Source organism: Nicotiana tomentosiformis, chromosome 6, assembly GCF_000390325.3.
Source record: "Nicotiana tomentosiformis chromosome 6, ASM39032v3, whole genome shotgun sequence".
NCBI classification, from domain to species: Eukaryota; Viridiplantae; Streptophyta; class Magnoliopsida; order Solanales; family Solanaceae; genus Nicotiana; species Nicotiana tomentosiformis.
Window position 1 is genome coordinate 122,064,377 of NC_090817.1, and position 16,495 is coordinate 122,080,871.

The 16,495-nt window shown below is 36.0% G+C and overlaps 1 protein-coding gene across 2 annotated transcripts; it reads left to right on the forward strand.

The window, feature by feature from the left end:
* Positions 1-3,003: 3,003 nt before the first annotated feature.
* LOC104108216 (uncharacterized) lies at positions 3,004-15,573 on the forward strand. Of its 2 annotated transcripts, none has more exons than XM_009617199.4 (11): positions 3,004-3,315; positions 5,654-5,778; positions 6,986-7,430; positions 8,212-8,324; positions 9,742-10,456; positions 10,902-11,300; positions 11,424-11,612; positions 11,717-11,944; positions 13,442-13,766; positions 13,888-14,071; positions 14,908-15,573. In XM_009617199.4, exons 1-11 carry the CDS (start codon positions 3,121-3,123, stop codon positions 15,386-15,388), a joined length of 3,399 nt encoding a protein of 1,132 aa, XP_009615494.1. In that variant the 5' UTR covers positions 3,004-3,120; the 3' UTR covers positions 15,389-15,573. The 2 variants fall into 2 exon arrangements, with proteins under 2 accessions (XP_009615494.1, XP_009615495.1); XM_009617200.4 differs by having other exon boundaries at positions 13,891-14,071.
* Positions 15,574-16,495: the final 922 nt, after the last annotated feature.

The window sequence follows — 16,495 nt, forward strand, 5'->3', positions numbered from 1 at the left end:
ACCATGAACTTCTTCAAGCATGCATCTTCAGTCTTGTACTTCTTCTTAAGTGCGTCCCATAATTCTTTCAAAGTATTCATCACACTGTATACATTGTACAAGTCATCCTCTAAAGCGCTTAAGATATTGCCTTTGCAAAGAAAATCTGCATGTTTCTACGCCTCAACAAGCATGAATTTTTCGTTGTCCGGCATGTCCGAAGTAGGCACTGGAGGGTCTTCACTAGTGAATTTCTGTATACCAAGTGTGGTAAGCCAAAAGAATACCCTTTGCTGCCATCCTTTGAAGTTGGCTCCAGAAAATTCCCCCGGTTTCTCGGGCGGTGGAACAACAGTTCGGCTTGACGAGGCTATCGTCGTTGTCGCAACAGTCACAGAAGGATTTCCGTTATCAATTGCTATTTCTCACTGTCAATAATAGAAGAGTTCAATTAATGGCAGAAAACATAACAATAAACAATATTGTAATTTACAATAAACAGTACATTTAATAAATAAAAAATCAAAGTTTTTATATACTGTTTTATAGAAAACGATGAAGTTTTTATGTTTTTTCAAATCGTTTCTGAATTTCAATACTCTGATGAAGTTTTTATATCTTCAAATCAGAATAGTAAAATTCAGAAGGAGTAGAAAACCACACAAGTTTTAATCTCCACAAACAGAATACAATAAATTAATTTTCTTAAGATTGTTATTCAATCTGTATTGTTGTAATAAACAATAAAAATATTAAACTTTCTGAAATAGAAACAGAAATAGAAGGTTAGTAGAACCAGTTTGACAAAATAAAATTTGAAAAACAATATCAGAATAAATCGAGCCCACTGAATGTACAGTGTGTCCTTAAGGAAATTATTCCCCTCAAGTACCCGAGGTGCTGGAATATTATCCTCCCAGGATAAAACGATTCAACTCACTAGTGTATTGGTACCAAAAACGCGGGTGAACTTCGAACCACTCAATGGTCGTAAAACACACTGGAAAAATATTGTGCCGAAAAAGAAGATAATCAGAAAATTTAGTAAGTAAAGATTCTGGGATTCAAGTCATATTTATATACTATATCTTTTGTCGATTAGAATTGAGATCATCCTGATTTCTTTCAAATTCATAATGCATTTTAGGTATATCAATTTTTATTCTCGTGTTGGCGCAATCAATCATGTAGCCATATATTTTATTCATATATTTGGTTCATAACATATTCTAACTTCTAATATTTTTTTTGTTTAAATTTGCATGCAGTAAATATATAATTTGATTGTTCTTTTGTACTATCATGCATGCTTTGAATATTCTTGACTCATTGTTTTGGAGAAAATTGGCAAGTAAGTGTACTTTTATAATTTTCGTAATTTTTGAGCACGCGCATTGAATATAATGCTACATGTCAATTGTGAAATTACTTTTTTTTTTGTTGAGAAAACGAGATATATCTTATATATATACTAAGGTGGAAAATTTTCCAACATAGTTGTGTCACTTAGGATATTTAAGTTTCCTAGACTAGGTAGCATATTACAAGTAGCATCTGATAGATGCTTAACACAAAGAGGTAGTCCTTCACGAATTCTTTTGCAGCATTTGATTCAACAAAAGTACGCGGACATGCACAAAACATAGGCTTGTTTATCTTGGACCTTTTTGAAGCTTCCTTAGCTAGTAAATGTGCTACTTCATTGCCTTCCTGGAAGTTATGCCTGACCATGGGGTGTTTTGCCTGGAGCATTAATAGTCTGCATTCATTGGTGAGGCAAGTCAGTATGCTATTATCATCACTTAGAAGCTTGAGTACTGCTTCTGTTGAATCTGTTTCTATTTCCAATAACAGGAGACATAAATTATTTGTTACTTAAAGGCCATGTTTTAATGCCAATAGTTCTGCTTGGAGTGATGAACCTGCAAAAGAAAAAGTTAGAAAATCCCACAATCCAGCTATTATAGGAACATCATGAGTTTTGGCAAGCAATGGTAGTGGTATTGAAATTACTTCATCAATAATATTTTGAATGAGCAATCGGATAGCTTCATGTATTGTTATTTCATGTCTAATTTTCGGGGTATGCTCTTAAACGAATAATCGATATTGATGATGATGATGATAATAATAATAATAATTAAACAAGTACACTTTTGTAGTATTACTTGCTATCAATGATGTCAAGGTTTTGTGGCTTTCTAACTTCGTGTACATTTGAAGCTTTAAAGGATTTGTAATAATTAAAGGATTCTTTAATCTTAACTAAAGAATTTATTATACATTGTAGTCCTAAATATCAGGCTAAGTATTAATTGAAGTGGATTTGAAAATCGTAAATATTAAGAAGTTAATTTAAATTACGATTTTATCCGTTGTGAAATCTATTTTTAAAGGATAAAAAACGCAAACGATATTTCGCTAAGGGCTTCGTGCTTTTAACATAGTGTGTATATATATATATAGATAGATAGATAGACATAGATAGATATAGATTCGCATTCGGGGAAGAAACACATCATAATTGCACAATTAATTATGTCTATTTAACGTGAGTTTTTTTTTTTATAGAAAATCATCCTCAGAATTACATGTTAGTAGAATATTAGTATTATTTTTAACCTTTATACACATGGTACTTAAACTAGACCAATCAACAACATGAAAATATTAGTAGCTCGATTGGTTAGTTACCTGAATTTTTCACCTTATTGGCAAGGATTTGATTACTCATCCTGTAATGTCCTCCACCATTTTTCCTTTTCCTACCCTTATTTTTTCTTTTTTCTAAATGAAAAAATTAATATATGACATGCAATTTTGAATTAAATCTCTTAATCAAGATAAATTAATATCTAAAATATATTTTCTCATAATTTATCATTTTAATTATGATAACTGGACGTGGTTTCATGCAAGCACCATAAGCTAAATCGATTTTAAGTATATACTAGTAGTAGTATTTCTATTACCTCACGTGGATAGCACGTGCATAAAGTTTTCGAAGTTTTGGGTTTACCCAAAAATATTTGTAGAAACAATTGAATCAATTGCAGCTCGGGCCAATTCCATTCTCATCTCCTCAACGTGGACACTTTCGCCGGTTGATTTCATCGATCGTCGTTCAATCATCGCCTGCACATGGAGATGAGAATAGAGCCAGCGACTCCAGATTCCGATCGTGTCGCCGGAATGGCTTTGAACATTCCGGTGAATAATGCGACGTCGTTTCTCCCTAGACGCCTTCGCCGACGATTTCTGGTAACCAAAAGCCCTTCCATTATTACCGCCCAAGATATCGAAGCTAAGCTTAAGGATGCCGAATTACGTCGGCAGGTAATTAATTATAGAAAAATTGGCATCCTGTAACAACACATATTAGGAATTGACAATTTTTTAGCTTATATTAGGTTTGGCAAAATAGCTCTAAACAATTGTTATTATATAGCCAAATCTTAAAAAAAACTACTCTTTTTTTTTATTCTCCCCAAAAAAACTACACGCTTACTTTGGCTTCCTACCCCTTTTCTCTCCTTGTATTTCTTGTTCTATCTCTTCTCTTTTCCCTCATAGTTTAGCAAAAATTCTTGTAAATTATGCAAAAAAAATCAGTGCTATGAAAAGTTAAGGTTGATCTCACATCAGAGAAAATAAGAAGCAAAAACTAAGAGAGAAAAAATATATTTTAACTTTGTTTTTCTTCTCTCTTCTTTTTTTGGTTGGATTGAATGAGTGAGTGTGATTGAAATTAGTTGAAAATAACTAAACGAGGCTATATACAAAATTTGAGCAAGATTAACAAAAACTAAGAGAGAAAAAATATATTTCAATTTCGTTTTTCTTCTCTCTTCCTTTTTTTGTTTGGATTGAATGAGGGGGTGTGATTGAAATTGATTGAAAATGCCTAAACAAGGCTATATACAAAATTTGAGCAAGATTAGAAGTGATTTAGACCTAAAAAATCAGACCTAAAAATCCAACTGCGACATGTGTTTATCACGTTGTATATCGTGTACATCAGTGTATATCACGCACAAGTTTTTAAGGACGTATGTGTATATCACTTTGTATATTGTGTATACAACACAATTTATTTATGGACGCCCGTGTATATCACATTGTATATCATATATATAACACAAATTTTCATGGATATACACAGACACACATAATATACATAAGATATCACTGATGTACATAGAGATATACACGGCTTACAATAGGGGATACACATGTGGAGTCGTCTTGAACTTGAGTTTTCAATCTGAAATGTATTATACAAAGAAGGAAAATAAAATTTTAATAAATATTTTTGATATACACATTATTATTATGTTATACACTGTGATATACAAATAATATAATTATTAATTATTGATCAAAAAAGGAATTGTTTTTTTGATATAGCATGTTTAAGCAAATTCTAAAATATAAAAATAATAAATATAATTGCGGGAGTAAATAATATTTTGGTATACAAAGAAAATTAATTTTTGATATACACAAAGAAGAAAAATAAACTTATGACATCTATTTTGGTATACACACGTCTGATGTGCTATACACTGTGATATACAAATAATACAATATTTTTATTGTGATATACATTGATATAAATGCAGCAATAACTATATATATAATTTTATATTATTGATATACAAAGAATAATATTATTTATATACAAAGAACGAAAATAAAATTTTAATATACATGTTGATATAGACAAAGAAGAAAACAAAAGTTGTGGTATGCATATTATTATTGTGATATACATTTATTGGCTATTTGATGCCAATATCTATAACTAGGGCTATTTTCTGCCAATTATATGGGTATGTTGTTATACCATGCCAAAACCCCTTAATTATATTATATTTTCTTGTACGTTTACACAATTATTGCAAATATGTGATCCTGTTTGCTAGGATAGGAAATTTAGATGTTAACATTTTCTATTTATATTAGTGGTAGCAGAAACAAAATTATTATAGAAATTGTTGAAAAATTGAATTTGCATTCTTGACTATATTATTAATGGATTGGTATCAAAATTTGGAATGTTCCAAAAACGGAAGGATTTTTACAAGTTTTGTAGTGGAAAGTGAAAATTTAATAAGTTTGTGATTTGGCGGCATTCTATTAGGGAAGAATAGTGCCAGTTCATCCTTATGAATAAACGGAACTTTAGAAAGTTGCTAACTTGCCTAGTTCTTGAACAATACAAGATATAGAATGATACTGCTACGAAAAATTTGAGCCTTAAAGGTCTAGTCTGATGTAATATTTGAAATAGTGTGATTTTCACTTACTTGATTCAGCTAAGTACTCGCTTTAACTTGGTGAGCAATCAAGTTTAGTCAAAACTTGTTGAGTTTTATGCTACGACAATTTTTAACTTGAAATGAGTTAACTCAGTTCACCCAAGTCAAGCTGCTTTGATGGTATAGAGTATAAATGAATGCTAAACTAGGCTAAGTTGACGGATCCTCCAATACTGCTATCGGGTGTGTGTCAGATCCTTCAAAAGCAACGCATTCTTGGAGGTCTAACATGAGTGCAGCGGCATTTTTGGAGGATCCGAGCGACAAAAATCTAGGAACTTTATCAAAATATTATTATGCTTGATGTGGTTCCTTTTTATTGAGTCGTTGACCAAATTTTTAATAAAATGCAGCAATTTTATGAGTTATTGGCGAGCAAGGCACGGCCAAAATTGAGGTCATCGACATGCTCATTTTCGCAGGATGGAGAGCTCAGAAAGCAACTAGAAGCGAAGCTTCTTGCTGCTGAAAAGAAGAGGTAAATTGTTCGGGCTCTTTATGTCAATTGTCTTCATCTCGTATTCTCCTTTTTGATTGCTAAACGAGTGTTTTACTTTTGTCATGTTGTTAAGAGTTGAGCTATGATGATCGGAGAAATTAAGCCTTCAATGTTGCACATATGGCCTGTGGTTCTTTTTGATTTTTCAATTGGGAAGGGGTGTAGTGAGTTTATCTCATTTCTAATCTTTATAACTTCATCATTCTTGAGCTTTCGACTTTAGACATCTTTTCATTTTTGGGAAGAGAATTTGGCTTTTTCCTGTTTTACATTCTTAGTTTTCCATTTTTCCGTTGATTAAAAAACATAATGCAAAAAATTCTTTTGGATTCAGCTTGTAATTTCAAAACTGAAATATATGGAAATTGATTGACATTTGAAAAAAAGAATAAACAAAATACATTAAAACTGAATTAAAAGGGGAAAATAGAAAGCAGAGTGAAAGGAAATATGTTTTTCCCTTTTCTCCCAGCTAGATACTTATGATCAAAGCTTCTCAAGCACTCAAGATTATGCCATTCATCCAAGCTGAACTGCACAGTTCTCTACACTTCTCTTATGCGGTGTTTGATGTTTGAGTTTGGTCATTACATGCTTCAATGTTTAGGGGTGGTTTCCATCCTTTTGATGCTTGTTCCAAAAAATATTTTACTTTGAGAAAAAAATGAATATTTCGTGTGCTAGTTTTAGGGATATAGTCATGATGCAAGTCTGAGGTTGGGGCATATTGAGAAGAGGTCCAAGGAGGATAAAAGAGGAGGAGCAGCAACTGCGAGTTAACGTGGTGGCTATTGGCTCAATCATTGGGTTGAAGGGTGAGGAAAGGCTGGTGCTCTGAACGGATCTATTAATTGGTTATCTTTTAACTACATTTGGATAATTTGGAGTTAAAATTAGCAGTCTCTAATTGTACTAAATGTAAATCACGTGACATAGTGGACTTTTGTGTAGAAGAGAATAAAGGATGAGGTTAAAAGGCCGAACATGGAAGAATGTGAGGACTACAATAAGTGCAATTAACCTTTGGGTAAGGGGTGGGCTTCCTTGATGACAAGTTGAAGCCCAACCTATTGTTTTACTGGTTGCCTCAGTCTAATAACTGTACATGCAACTTTCTACACCTGTCAAATATTGAGAAACTTATGGATGTTAATGGCTTTGTACTTGTTAATTGTTATTCAAGCAGGTTAAGCATCCTTGCAAAAGTTCAGAAGCGCCTCGCAAGATTAGATGAGCTTAGACAAGCGGCTAAAAATGCTGTGGAAATGCGTTTTGAGAAAGAACGTGATGAGCTGGGAAATAAGGTTGAGTCACGAGTTCAGCGGGCAGAATTGAATCGGAGTCTTCTTCTTAAAGCTTGTGGGCAACGGAAGGCTGCAAAAAAGGAAAGGATTTCACAGTTGTTAATGAGGAGGGTAATGCAAGAGAGCAAATACAGGGAGTGTGTCCGGGCTGCTATTTATCAGAAGCGAGCTGCTGCTGAAAAGAAGCGGCTGGGATTGCTGGAAGCAGAGAGATCAAAGGCACGTGCAAGAGTATTACAAGTTAAGCAGATAGCAAACTCTGTATTTAGTCAACGGGGGATTGAGAGGATAAGACTAAAGGATCAGCTGGAGGATCGTCTCCAAAAGGTATGTAGTAATCTAAAGGATTGTGCAAGATTACTACGTGTTTTGTCACATTAATTAGGTAGTAGGCTCTGTAGCACATACAAAGACATGGATTCAGGAGTGCAAGTTTGAAGATATAAGGGACTCAACATGAATAGGAGGCCAAATAAAGGGGAAAAAACCTACAGAGGGAATTTTCAGAAGATATACAAAAACTCAGAGCAGCACTCCTGCTTTTGCATTTGTTCTAACATCACAAGTAATAGAGCTCAAGTCGTTGAACATTGTTTTGGGTATAAGGGTTGTTTTGAAATCAGATTAAAAATTAAAAAGAGCATTTGACGAGTTTGACATGCTAAGCATTTAATTCTACACCAATTGTCTAAATCTATTAATGTACCTATCTTTGTTTCCGAAGCTAAGGCTTGGTCTGATAATGGTAATCATAGAGTCTGTTTTTCATTAGTTCTTTACTACTAAACCAATTTTTACCCTTTCATAAAGTTCCTTCTATATACCTAAACCTATTCTTCACATAAACATCATACATGAAAGTAGTATCCTCTTGGGGTCTAGTAGAGTGACAGATGTGTCCACGTTCAATTAATGCATTAAAAAGGTAAGACAACACTGGGTTAGCATGAGACATGTGCCTGTGTTGTCTGACTGGTGTTACTGACAAACATGTTCACAACCCAATAGATTTGGCGTCCGTTCTTATTGGATTTTAAATTTTTTCTCACATGAAGAAAGTGCAAGCTATCATTGCTTTACCAATGTCTAATATTGTTGTAATCGCTAGGCTAAGAGGCTTAGAGCAGAATATTTGAAGCAGAGGAGAAGTCTACTAAGTTCACGTCGCGCCTGTTCAGACATAATTGCGTGGGGGGAGTTTTTGTCTATTAAGCTAGCAAGGTAAATTTGGAGCTCTGAGATACTTTCTTTATGTTTGCATGCATTGTTATTTATGTTTCTTCTTGTAGATCACCCATGTTGATATCAATTGTAAACTAAAAGTAGGTATTTGTCATTTGCCCTTAATTAACCAAGGAAGGAAATCAGCAAACTGAATGGAAAGTCGAGTTCCAGACTATTCCATCCCTTCCTTCAGCAAATATGTTTAAAAGTAGGTTGGAAGGGCCATTTCAAGAACTTTTATTGCTGCAACATGCTAGGTTCAATTAGGCAATAGCAATGGTATCTAAGTTTATTAGGCTTCCATAATGTGAAATGGGAGTGTATGTTATACTGAACTTCGATGTCATTTCAAATAAGCTCTTGAGAAAGTTCATAATTCGTGCACACGAGTGTGTGACCTAGCAGTCAATGAAGTGGGTGAAACCCATGGGTGACCAGGGTTTAAATCTCAACAGAGAAAAAATTCTAGGTGATTTTTTCCCATATGTCTAAGTTTTGATGGGCAGATTTACTTTGTATACGTGCTGGTGGGAGATAGTAGGGATCCAGTGGAATAGTTAAAGTACTACCGTGTAAAATAGAAGGGATAGTCATAATTCTTACATGGCATATATTGTCATATTACGCTACGACCATTCTTTTATTAGCACTCTATCTCTCTCTTGTGGTTCTGAGGAGTTAGGCTGTGGCTTTGAGGTAAGTTTGCATCTTAAAGATATCTTACAGTTTACTCAAATATGTAGTTGGTTCTACAAATTATGGGAGGGATGGCGTAATCAACCTGTTCTTGTACTGAATTCTGTACCATGCATTAAGGATAAAGCAAATGGCAAGAACAGCTTGCCCTTAATTACATCCTCTTCCAAGAAACAATAAACTCCGAAGCATATCCCACGATTTCAGAATATTGCTTGGTGGTTAAAATACAAAGCAATCATTGCTGCTCTTTTTCTTTGAGAAATACATATTCTTTTTATTTTTAATAAAAGAAATATACGTCACAATCTTAATTAAAAAAAGAAAAGACAAAAGGAATACATTGCAATCTTTGTGTTTGTTCCCTCTGTTTTGATGTGCTAACGCTGTGAGGTGGTGTCACCTTTTCCGCTTTTCATACTTGGACGTTCTTGTATGTAAAGAGGAACTCAATAGTCTATCTTATAATGTACATATAACTTGTTATTTATTGGCTTCCTCAATAGCATGGGTCATGCATTGTGGTTGTTCTCTTGCATTCCTCATTGTAGCCTATGTTGCACGGACTCTTCAAAACAGCTGCCGCACCCGTGTCGGATCCTCTAAAAATGCACTACTTTTGGAGGATCCGACACACACTCATCGGTATTTTGGAGAGTCGGAGCAACATAGATTGTAGCCTTATATGCAGTACCTCAATAATTATTATGATTTCCAGGTGCTGGAGGCAGTTCATCCAACTAAGACGAACAACTTTTTCATTGGCTAAAGCATATATGACCCTAAAAGTTAACAGAAAATCTGTTGAAGGAGTGCCTTTTGAGCAACTTGCAGTGAAAATGGGGTCAAATGCGACCATCCAAAAGGCAAAAGGGTTACTCGATCGACTGGAGTGCCGCATTAGTATCAAACATGAGCTTCTCGGTTCCAGAGATGTACTTTGTTTTGAAAATATTGATCATCTTCTTAATCGTGTTGCTTCCTCAGGCCCATCTAAAGGGAAAGTGGCTACTCCAGTCAAGTTATCAAGGTACCCAGCCAGAGTAGTTCTCTGTGCATATATGATTCTGGGACATCCAGATTTAGTTTTCACTGAAAAGGGGCAGTCTGAAGTTGCTCTTGCTGAATCTGCTGGAACCTTTGTTAAAGAGTTTGAAGTGCTGCTTAAAATTATTATAGGAGGTCCCATTGAGTCTACAGGAGAAGAAAGCCCAGCAAGGCTGGCTTTTAATTCTCAGCTAAAAGCTTTTGATAAAGCATGGTGCTCTTATCTGTTTCACTTTGTGATGTGGAAAGTTAAGGATGTCAAGTTGTTAGAGGAGGATTTGATAAAAACTGCTTGTCAACTGGAGCTCTCCTTGATGCAGACTTGCAAGCAGGTTATGGGAGATTACAATGATCTCACAGTTGAATTCAGTTCTTTCCAGAGGCAGGTGAGCGTTGCAGACATGATTTGTTCTGGAAATTCACCTTTGATGACTCTTATTCCCTTGTTCCAATACTGAATGTCCATCTTTTCATTTTTGTCGTCCCAATAATGTCCACTTTCCTAAAAGTTGAGATTTCTTCTTCGTATTGGCAGTTTGTGACATTCTGTTTGTTATATAACGCAAACAGTCTTGTTTCAAGTTACTTCACAGCTGCCTTTTAGGTTTTCAGATTCAGTCTCAGGAAAAATAAATTTCAAGTTCTGGCCTCTCATTCTTCCCACTTGTCTATATTAAATTATTATCTTTATTATAAGCATTCTCTATAACAGAATGTTAATATTTTCAAAATTTCGTTTTATTGATTTTCTGGTGAAAATGGAACACTGAATTGGGGATGGATACTACATGTCGATTGGCTCAATTCTATGAAGCTAACTTACTGTTACAGGTGATTGAGAATCAGAAACTTATTTGGGCAAAGGTTCAGCTGCTGGGTGGTAATGATGGGCTTGAACGTCTGGAACATGCTCTTTCTGAGCTGCGGTCTAGGTTTATTGACTCCATGGAGACTGCTTCTCCTAGTTTAGCTGGTTCATTCGACAACTCTGATATCAAGAATTCAGGGGAGTTCGATGTAAATGAAAGGTGTAATGGTACACAAGGCATTTCTTGCCCCGTGTCTGTGGAGGATCATTCATATTTGTGCGACAATCGTGGTTCTGGAACCCTTCATAAAAGCATATCTACCGGTTCATTACTTGCTACAGAGAATGAAGTGCTTGTGAATGAAATTGTCCACAAGGGTTGTGGCTTGGAGATCATTAGTGAAGACCAAGAGAGTGTTAAGGTAAATAGCTTGCCTTTACTTAATGGATAGTTGTTTCATCTCTATTATGTAGTTACCTAGGCTTGTTAAGCTTTTTGATATAAACTGAGAAATTACCTACATTATCTTGCTCTGTGTTTATAGGCTAGAGTGAAAGAGACAATGGAAAAGGCTTTCTGGGATGGTGTTATGCAATCCTTGAATCAGGATAACCCTGATTACAGTTGGGTTCTCAAGCTTATTAAGGAAATACAAGATGAACTATGTGAGATGTCTCCTCCGAGTTGGAGACCGGAAATAGTCGAAACCATTGATATTGATATCCTATCACAGGTACTAAATTTGCTGGTCCAATTAGATAGCTGCCCACGATAGCAGTTTGTTAATGTTGCTTACTGTCTGACTTGCTTTTGTTTCTTATTTTCTCATATTATCAGGTTCTAAACTCAGGCACATTGGACATGGATTATTTTGGAAGGATTTTGGAATTTGCATTGGTTACTTTGCGGAAACTCTCAGCACCATCGTATGAAGATGAATTGAAGAGTAATCACCAGAAATTCCTGAAAGAGCTAGGTGAAAGTAATCAGGGTGGAGAAAACACCACTTCTTTGTTTGCTGCTTTGGTTATCAAGGGTTTGCAATTTGTTCTAAAGCAGATTAAGGTGAGTATTAAATAATTACTATTTTCTCTGGTCTGAATTCTTTTTGGATGTAAAAGAAAAAGTAAAGGAAGAGACTGTTAGATGTAGTTTGGAGAGAGAAACTTTCTGAGTATATAGAAAGAGAAGGAACAAAAGAATGTAAACATCTTTCGATTCTTAAGCCCTCCACATTTCATTACTTGTTGAAAGTTTTGAATTTCAATGCTAAACCAAATAGGTCAGATGGAAACAACAACAACAACAATAAACCCAGTGTAATCTCACAAGTGGGGTCTTGGGAGGGTAGTATGTACGCAGACCTTACCCCTACCTTCAAGAAGGCAGAGAGGCTGTTTCCGAAAGACCCTCGGCTTAGGAAAGATAAAAGGAAGGGCAGCAGCAATCACACCAATTCTAAAACCGAAGAAAAAATACAAAAAATACAAAACTAAAACTGAGTATTGTAATCTGAAGGCCGAAACGAAAGCAACGACAAGTAATCACATAAATCAAGAAATACGAAAATACATAACTAACGCAAACTCATGTACTAAAGCTACTGTTACATACAAGGACAACGCTAGACGACCTATTCTAACCCTTTACCTTTATTCTCAACCTCCACACCTTTCTATCCCGGGTCATGTCCTCAGTGAGCTGGAGCAACGCCATATCTTGCCTAATCACCTCTCCCCAATACTTTTTCGGCCTACCTCTACCTCTTCTTAGGCCCTCCAGGGCCAACCTCTCACACCTCCTCATTGATGCATTTGCGTCTCTCCTCCACATGTCCGAACCATCTAAGTCTCGCCTCCCGCATTTTGTCCTCCATAGAGGCCACACCCACCTTATCCCGAATAACTTCATTTCTAATTCTATCCAGCCTGGTATGCCCGCACATCCATCTCAATATCCTCATTTTAGCCACCTTCATCTTTTGGACATTGGAATTCTTGACTGGCCAACACTCAGCCCATATAACATAGTGGGTCTGACCACTGCTCTATAAAACTTACCTTTAAATTTAGGTGGCACATTCTTATCACACAAAACACCTGAAGCGAGCCTCCATTTCATCCATTCCGCCCCAATACGATGGGTAACATCCTCGTCGATCTCTCCATTCCCTATTATAACTGACCCAAGGTATTTAAAATAGGTCAGATGGCAAACTATTTAATTCCTATCTATTGCTTAACACCAATTTTATGCCAGTTCTCGACACAGTTTGCCTCTTGTAGCACATTATTAAGTGCTCTTAATGTGGCTCAGTCAAGACAAGTTATGCCACATTCTTTTTTTCCTTCTCAAAAACAATGTGGCATAACTTGTTTTGACTGAGCCTCCTTGAATAAATGCAAGTCGAAAATTGAGCTTAATTGTCTTAAATGAATCCTGGTATTTGACTTTCAACCAGGAAATAAGAAGAAAGAGAAATCATTATATTGGCCTTCTCTGTGCTGTAACTTGTCCTTATGTGAGTATTTTGATTTGATGATTCCTAACATATTCGTTCAGAAACTCAAAGGTGAATTAAGCAAAGCACGCATCAAAATGTTAGAACCTTTCATCAAGGGACCCACTGGTATTGAATATCTTAGAAGTGCTTTCTCCAACCGTTATGGTCCTCCTGTTGAGGCTCCTATCTCTCTACCGTTGGTGAAGCAATGGCTCTCTGCTGTCATGTTAGTGGCTGAGCAAGAGTGGGATGACCACCTGAATTCATTGTCAGCTCTGAGGTTGAGCAGTGGGGCACATTCTTTGGAGAAAGCTCCAATCACACTTCGAGCTGGAGGTAGCTCTCTAAGGATATCAGAAGATCCTCCAAACCTGAACACCAATGGTTAGTAACTTTGATACTTTTTCATTTTCTCGATCTCTATCTGTGTTTATGTAAAAGTACCTAACCACAACATAAGCATTACTGAGTTTTTTTTATCACATGTGGAAACCTTGTGTTTCAGCAGTCGAACAACCAGAATGCAAGGGAGAGAAGGTTGATCTGTTCTTAAGGCTCGGTTTGTTGCAACTTGTCTGTGAGATTGAGGGGTTGACTGTGGAAACACTACCAGAGACTTTGAAATTGAATTTCTCCAGATTGAGAGCTGTCCAAGCTTTCCTCCAGAAAATCATTGTAATCTGTACTAGGTGCTCTTACTTTTCTTTCCTTTCTTATAGCTCCTTTCTCCTGGATATTTTTGATTATGTACAATACACATTTTAATATTTATGATGCTCCTCTTTTCTGACAAGAAATTTAATTTCTTCATTCTCCTCATTGTGGGGTTGTGTTAATGACTCGTAAGTTGCATTTCAGAAGAGCTGTTGCCTGTTGGTCTCATCCTAAAGCAAAAATGCTCTCTTCAATATTTTGTTGGTTTAGATCCTATTTTTGGTCAAAGGAAACTGTCTTTGGTAATTCACAAGGGTTCCTATTAGCTATAAATGTAAAATTTAATTCTAATTTTGGACATTTTAGGGAAAAGGATGAATTTCGCCTAGCGACTTCCATAAATTGTACTTGGGAGGTGAGACGTGACACTTTGTAGGTAGCTACAAATCTAAAGCAGTATGCATTATTCTTATGTGTTGCAGCTGTGCGTTAGGCTAGTATATATATTGTCACGAAATTGTGGATACTTTCAACTGGGTGAGATGTAGACTTTAACATATGATGAGGGAAGTCTTAATAGAATATGCTGGTCAATCTTCAATTCCTCAAGAGGTCCATTGTGAGTAGTATATCTGCTTTAGAGTTAGAAAGTGGTGAATTGCAATTTTCCATCTTTAATCTTGTTGCTAGTGTCAATTCACTTGCTATCCATGACTCTGTGCTTTCAACTGGAAGGTTCGGTTTGTTGAAACCCTTTGAGGTTTTGCCTTGTGATGTTGCCCTTTGGGTATCTCCCAACATAGGAAAAAGGACGGGATATGGCCTCTTTGCTTATTATATCCTCTGCTGATTGGTTTTTTCGTTTTTGCAGCATATTGGTTTTGCGGCAGACTCTTCTTGCTGAATGTCTGGTTACCAGCCCCTCAGACATGGAAGATATAGTAGCTAAATCTGTTAAAAGGCTGTTTGAACTTCTGGATAATGTGGAGGATGCTGGTATAACTGAAGTTGTTGAGACAATGGACCTTTGCCTAGAAGGTGATGAGCCAGAGAAGCGCCAAGCAAGGAAGGAGATCATGGTGAACGTGTTGGCGAAGAGCTTGCGAGCAGGGGATGCCATTTTCACTCGAGTTTCCCGCACTGTTTTCTTGGCAGCTAGAGCAATTATACTTGGAGGAAGTGGAGCTGAGGGTAGGCGATTGGCGGAGAACACCCTGAAACGTGTCGGTGCCACTCTACTCACAGGAAAGCTGGTTGATACCATGGAAAATCTGTTGGTTGTGGCGACTGTGTCAGCCAGTGTTCATGGTTCATGGTATCAAGAGTTGCTAAAAAATATGAGAGCTTTGTAGCTGATTACCACACGCTTCTTCAGGAAACTGTCAGCTTGCATTTATACATGTATAGGGATTGGAAAGTTGATTATCCTAAATGCCATATAATATAATGTATTATGAAAGATTTCAACTTCTTGGATTGAGAGTTTGAGGGGAGAAAGTGAATAGAAATGAAGCTATATATAATTGGTGTTTCCAGATGTGGCTTTTGTGATCATTTTCTCTCCAACACCGTCCATGCCTCGTCAGTATGGTGCTAACAGATTTAGCTAAAAGTAAAAGAAGCAATGAATTCTATTAAGATCGTTCAATCTTCTTGTTTTTATTGACGGATCAGTTTCAATAATAAAAAAAGTGAAAATATACTCAGAATTATATACATGTATATCTAATAGAAACAACGAAGTCTTTTATATCTTTATTTTCCATAAAAAATTTAACATTTGCTATATTAAAGAACGAGACAAGAGTGGGTTGCTCTAGTGGTGAGCACCCTCCACTTCCAACCAAGAGGTTGTGAGTTCGAATCACCCCAAGAGCAAGGTGGAGAGTTCTTGGAGAGAAGGAGCCGAGGGTCTATCGGAAATAACTCTTTACCCCGGGGTAAAGGTAAAGTCTGCGTACACACTACCCTCTTCAGATCCCATTAGTGGGATTATACTGGGTTATTGTTATTGTTATATTAAAGAACGAATATTATTATAGTATATGCCTTTAAAATTAAATAAAACCATCAAAATCTATTTTCAGAAAAAGCCAAAGATAATGTCACACGTAGAAATAACTTATATTTGGAAGCTTTAACATTCCTTTTTTCTTCTTCTTTTAGTTAAAGAAAAAAGATTGCTCATGATAAACGAATTAAGACAAATTATTGGTTCTATTATTGGGGATTGTTTGCCTTTGAGGAATTAATTCAATGATTTGTCCTTCCATGGACTAGGTGAGATATGCTAATAAAGCGGCTCTCTCTCTTGCTCGTATAGCTTTATCGTATGCAACTAGTGTAACTTGGGATTTCTATCTTTCAAGTTTAACTTCTATATTTTGTTTTAATGCTTCTCATTTAGAGATCAACAGGGATTCTCCCTAACGTAACTCTGTTTTGGCTTGGCTGTTTAA

Coding starts and splice junctions, on each gene's coding strand:
- LOC104108216 (XM_009617199.4), top strand. CDS start 3,121: ATGGAGATGAGAATAGAGCCAGCGACTCCAGATTCCGATCGTGTCGCC. Junction 5,779..6,985: donor CTTGCTGCTGAAAAGAAGAG/GTAAATTGTTCG, acceptor TTATTCAAGCAG/GTTAAGCATCCTTGCAAAAG. Junction 7,431..8,211: donor TGGAGGATCGTCTCCAAAAG/GTATGTAGTAAT, acceptor TGTAATCGCTAG/GCTAAGAGGCTTAGAGCAGA.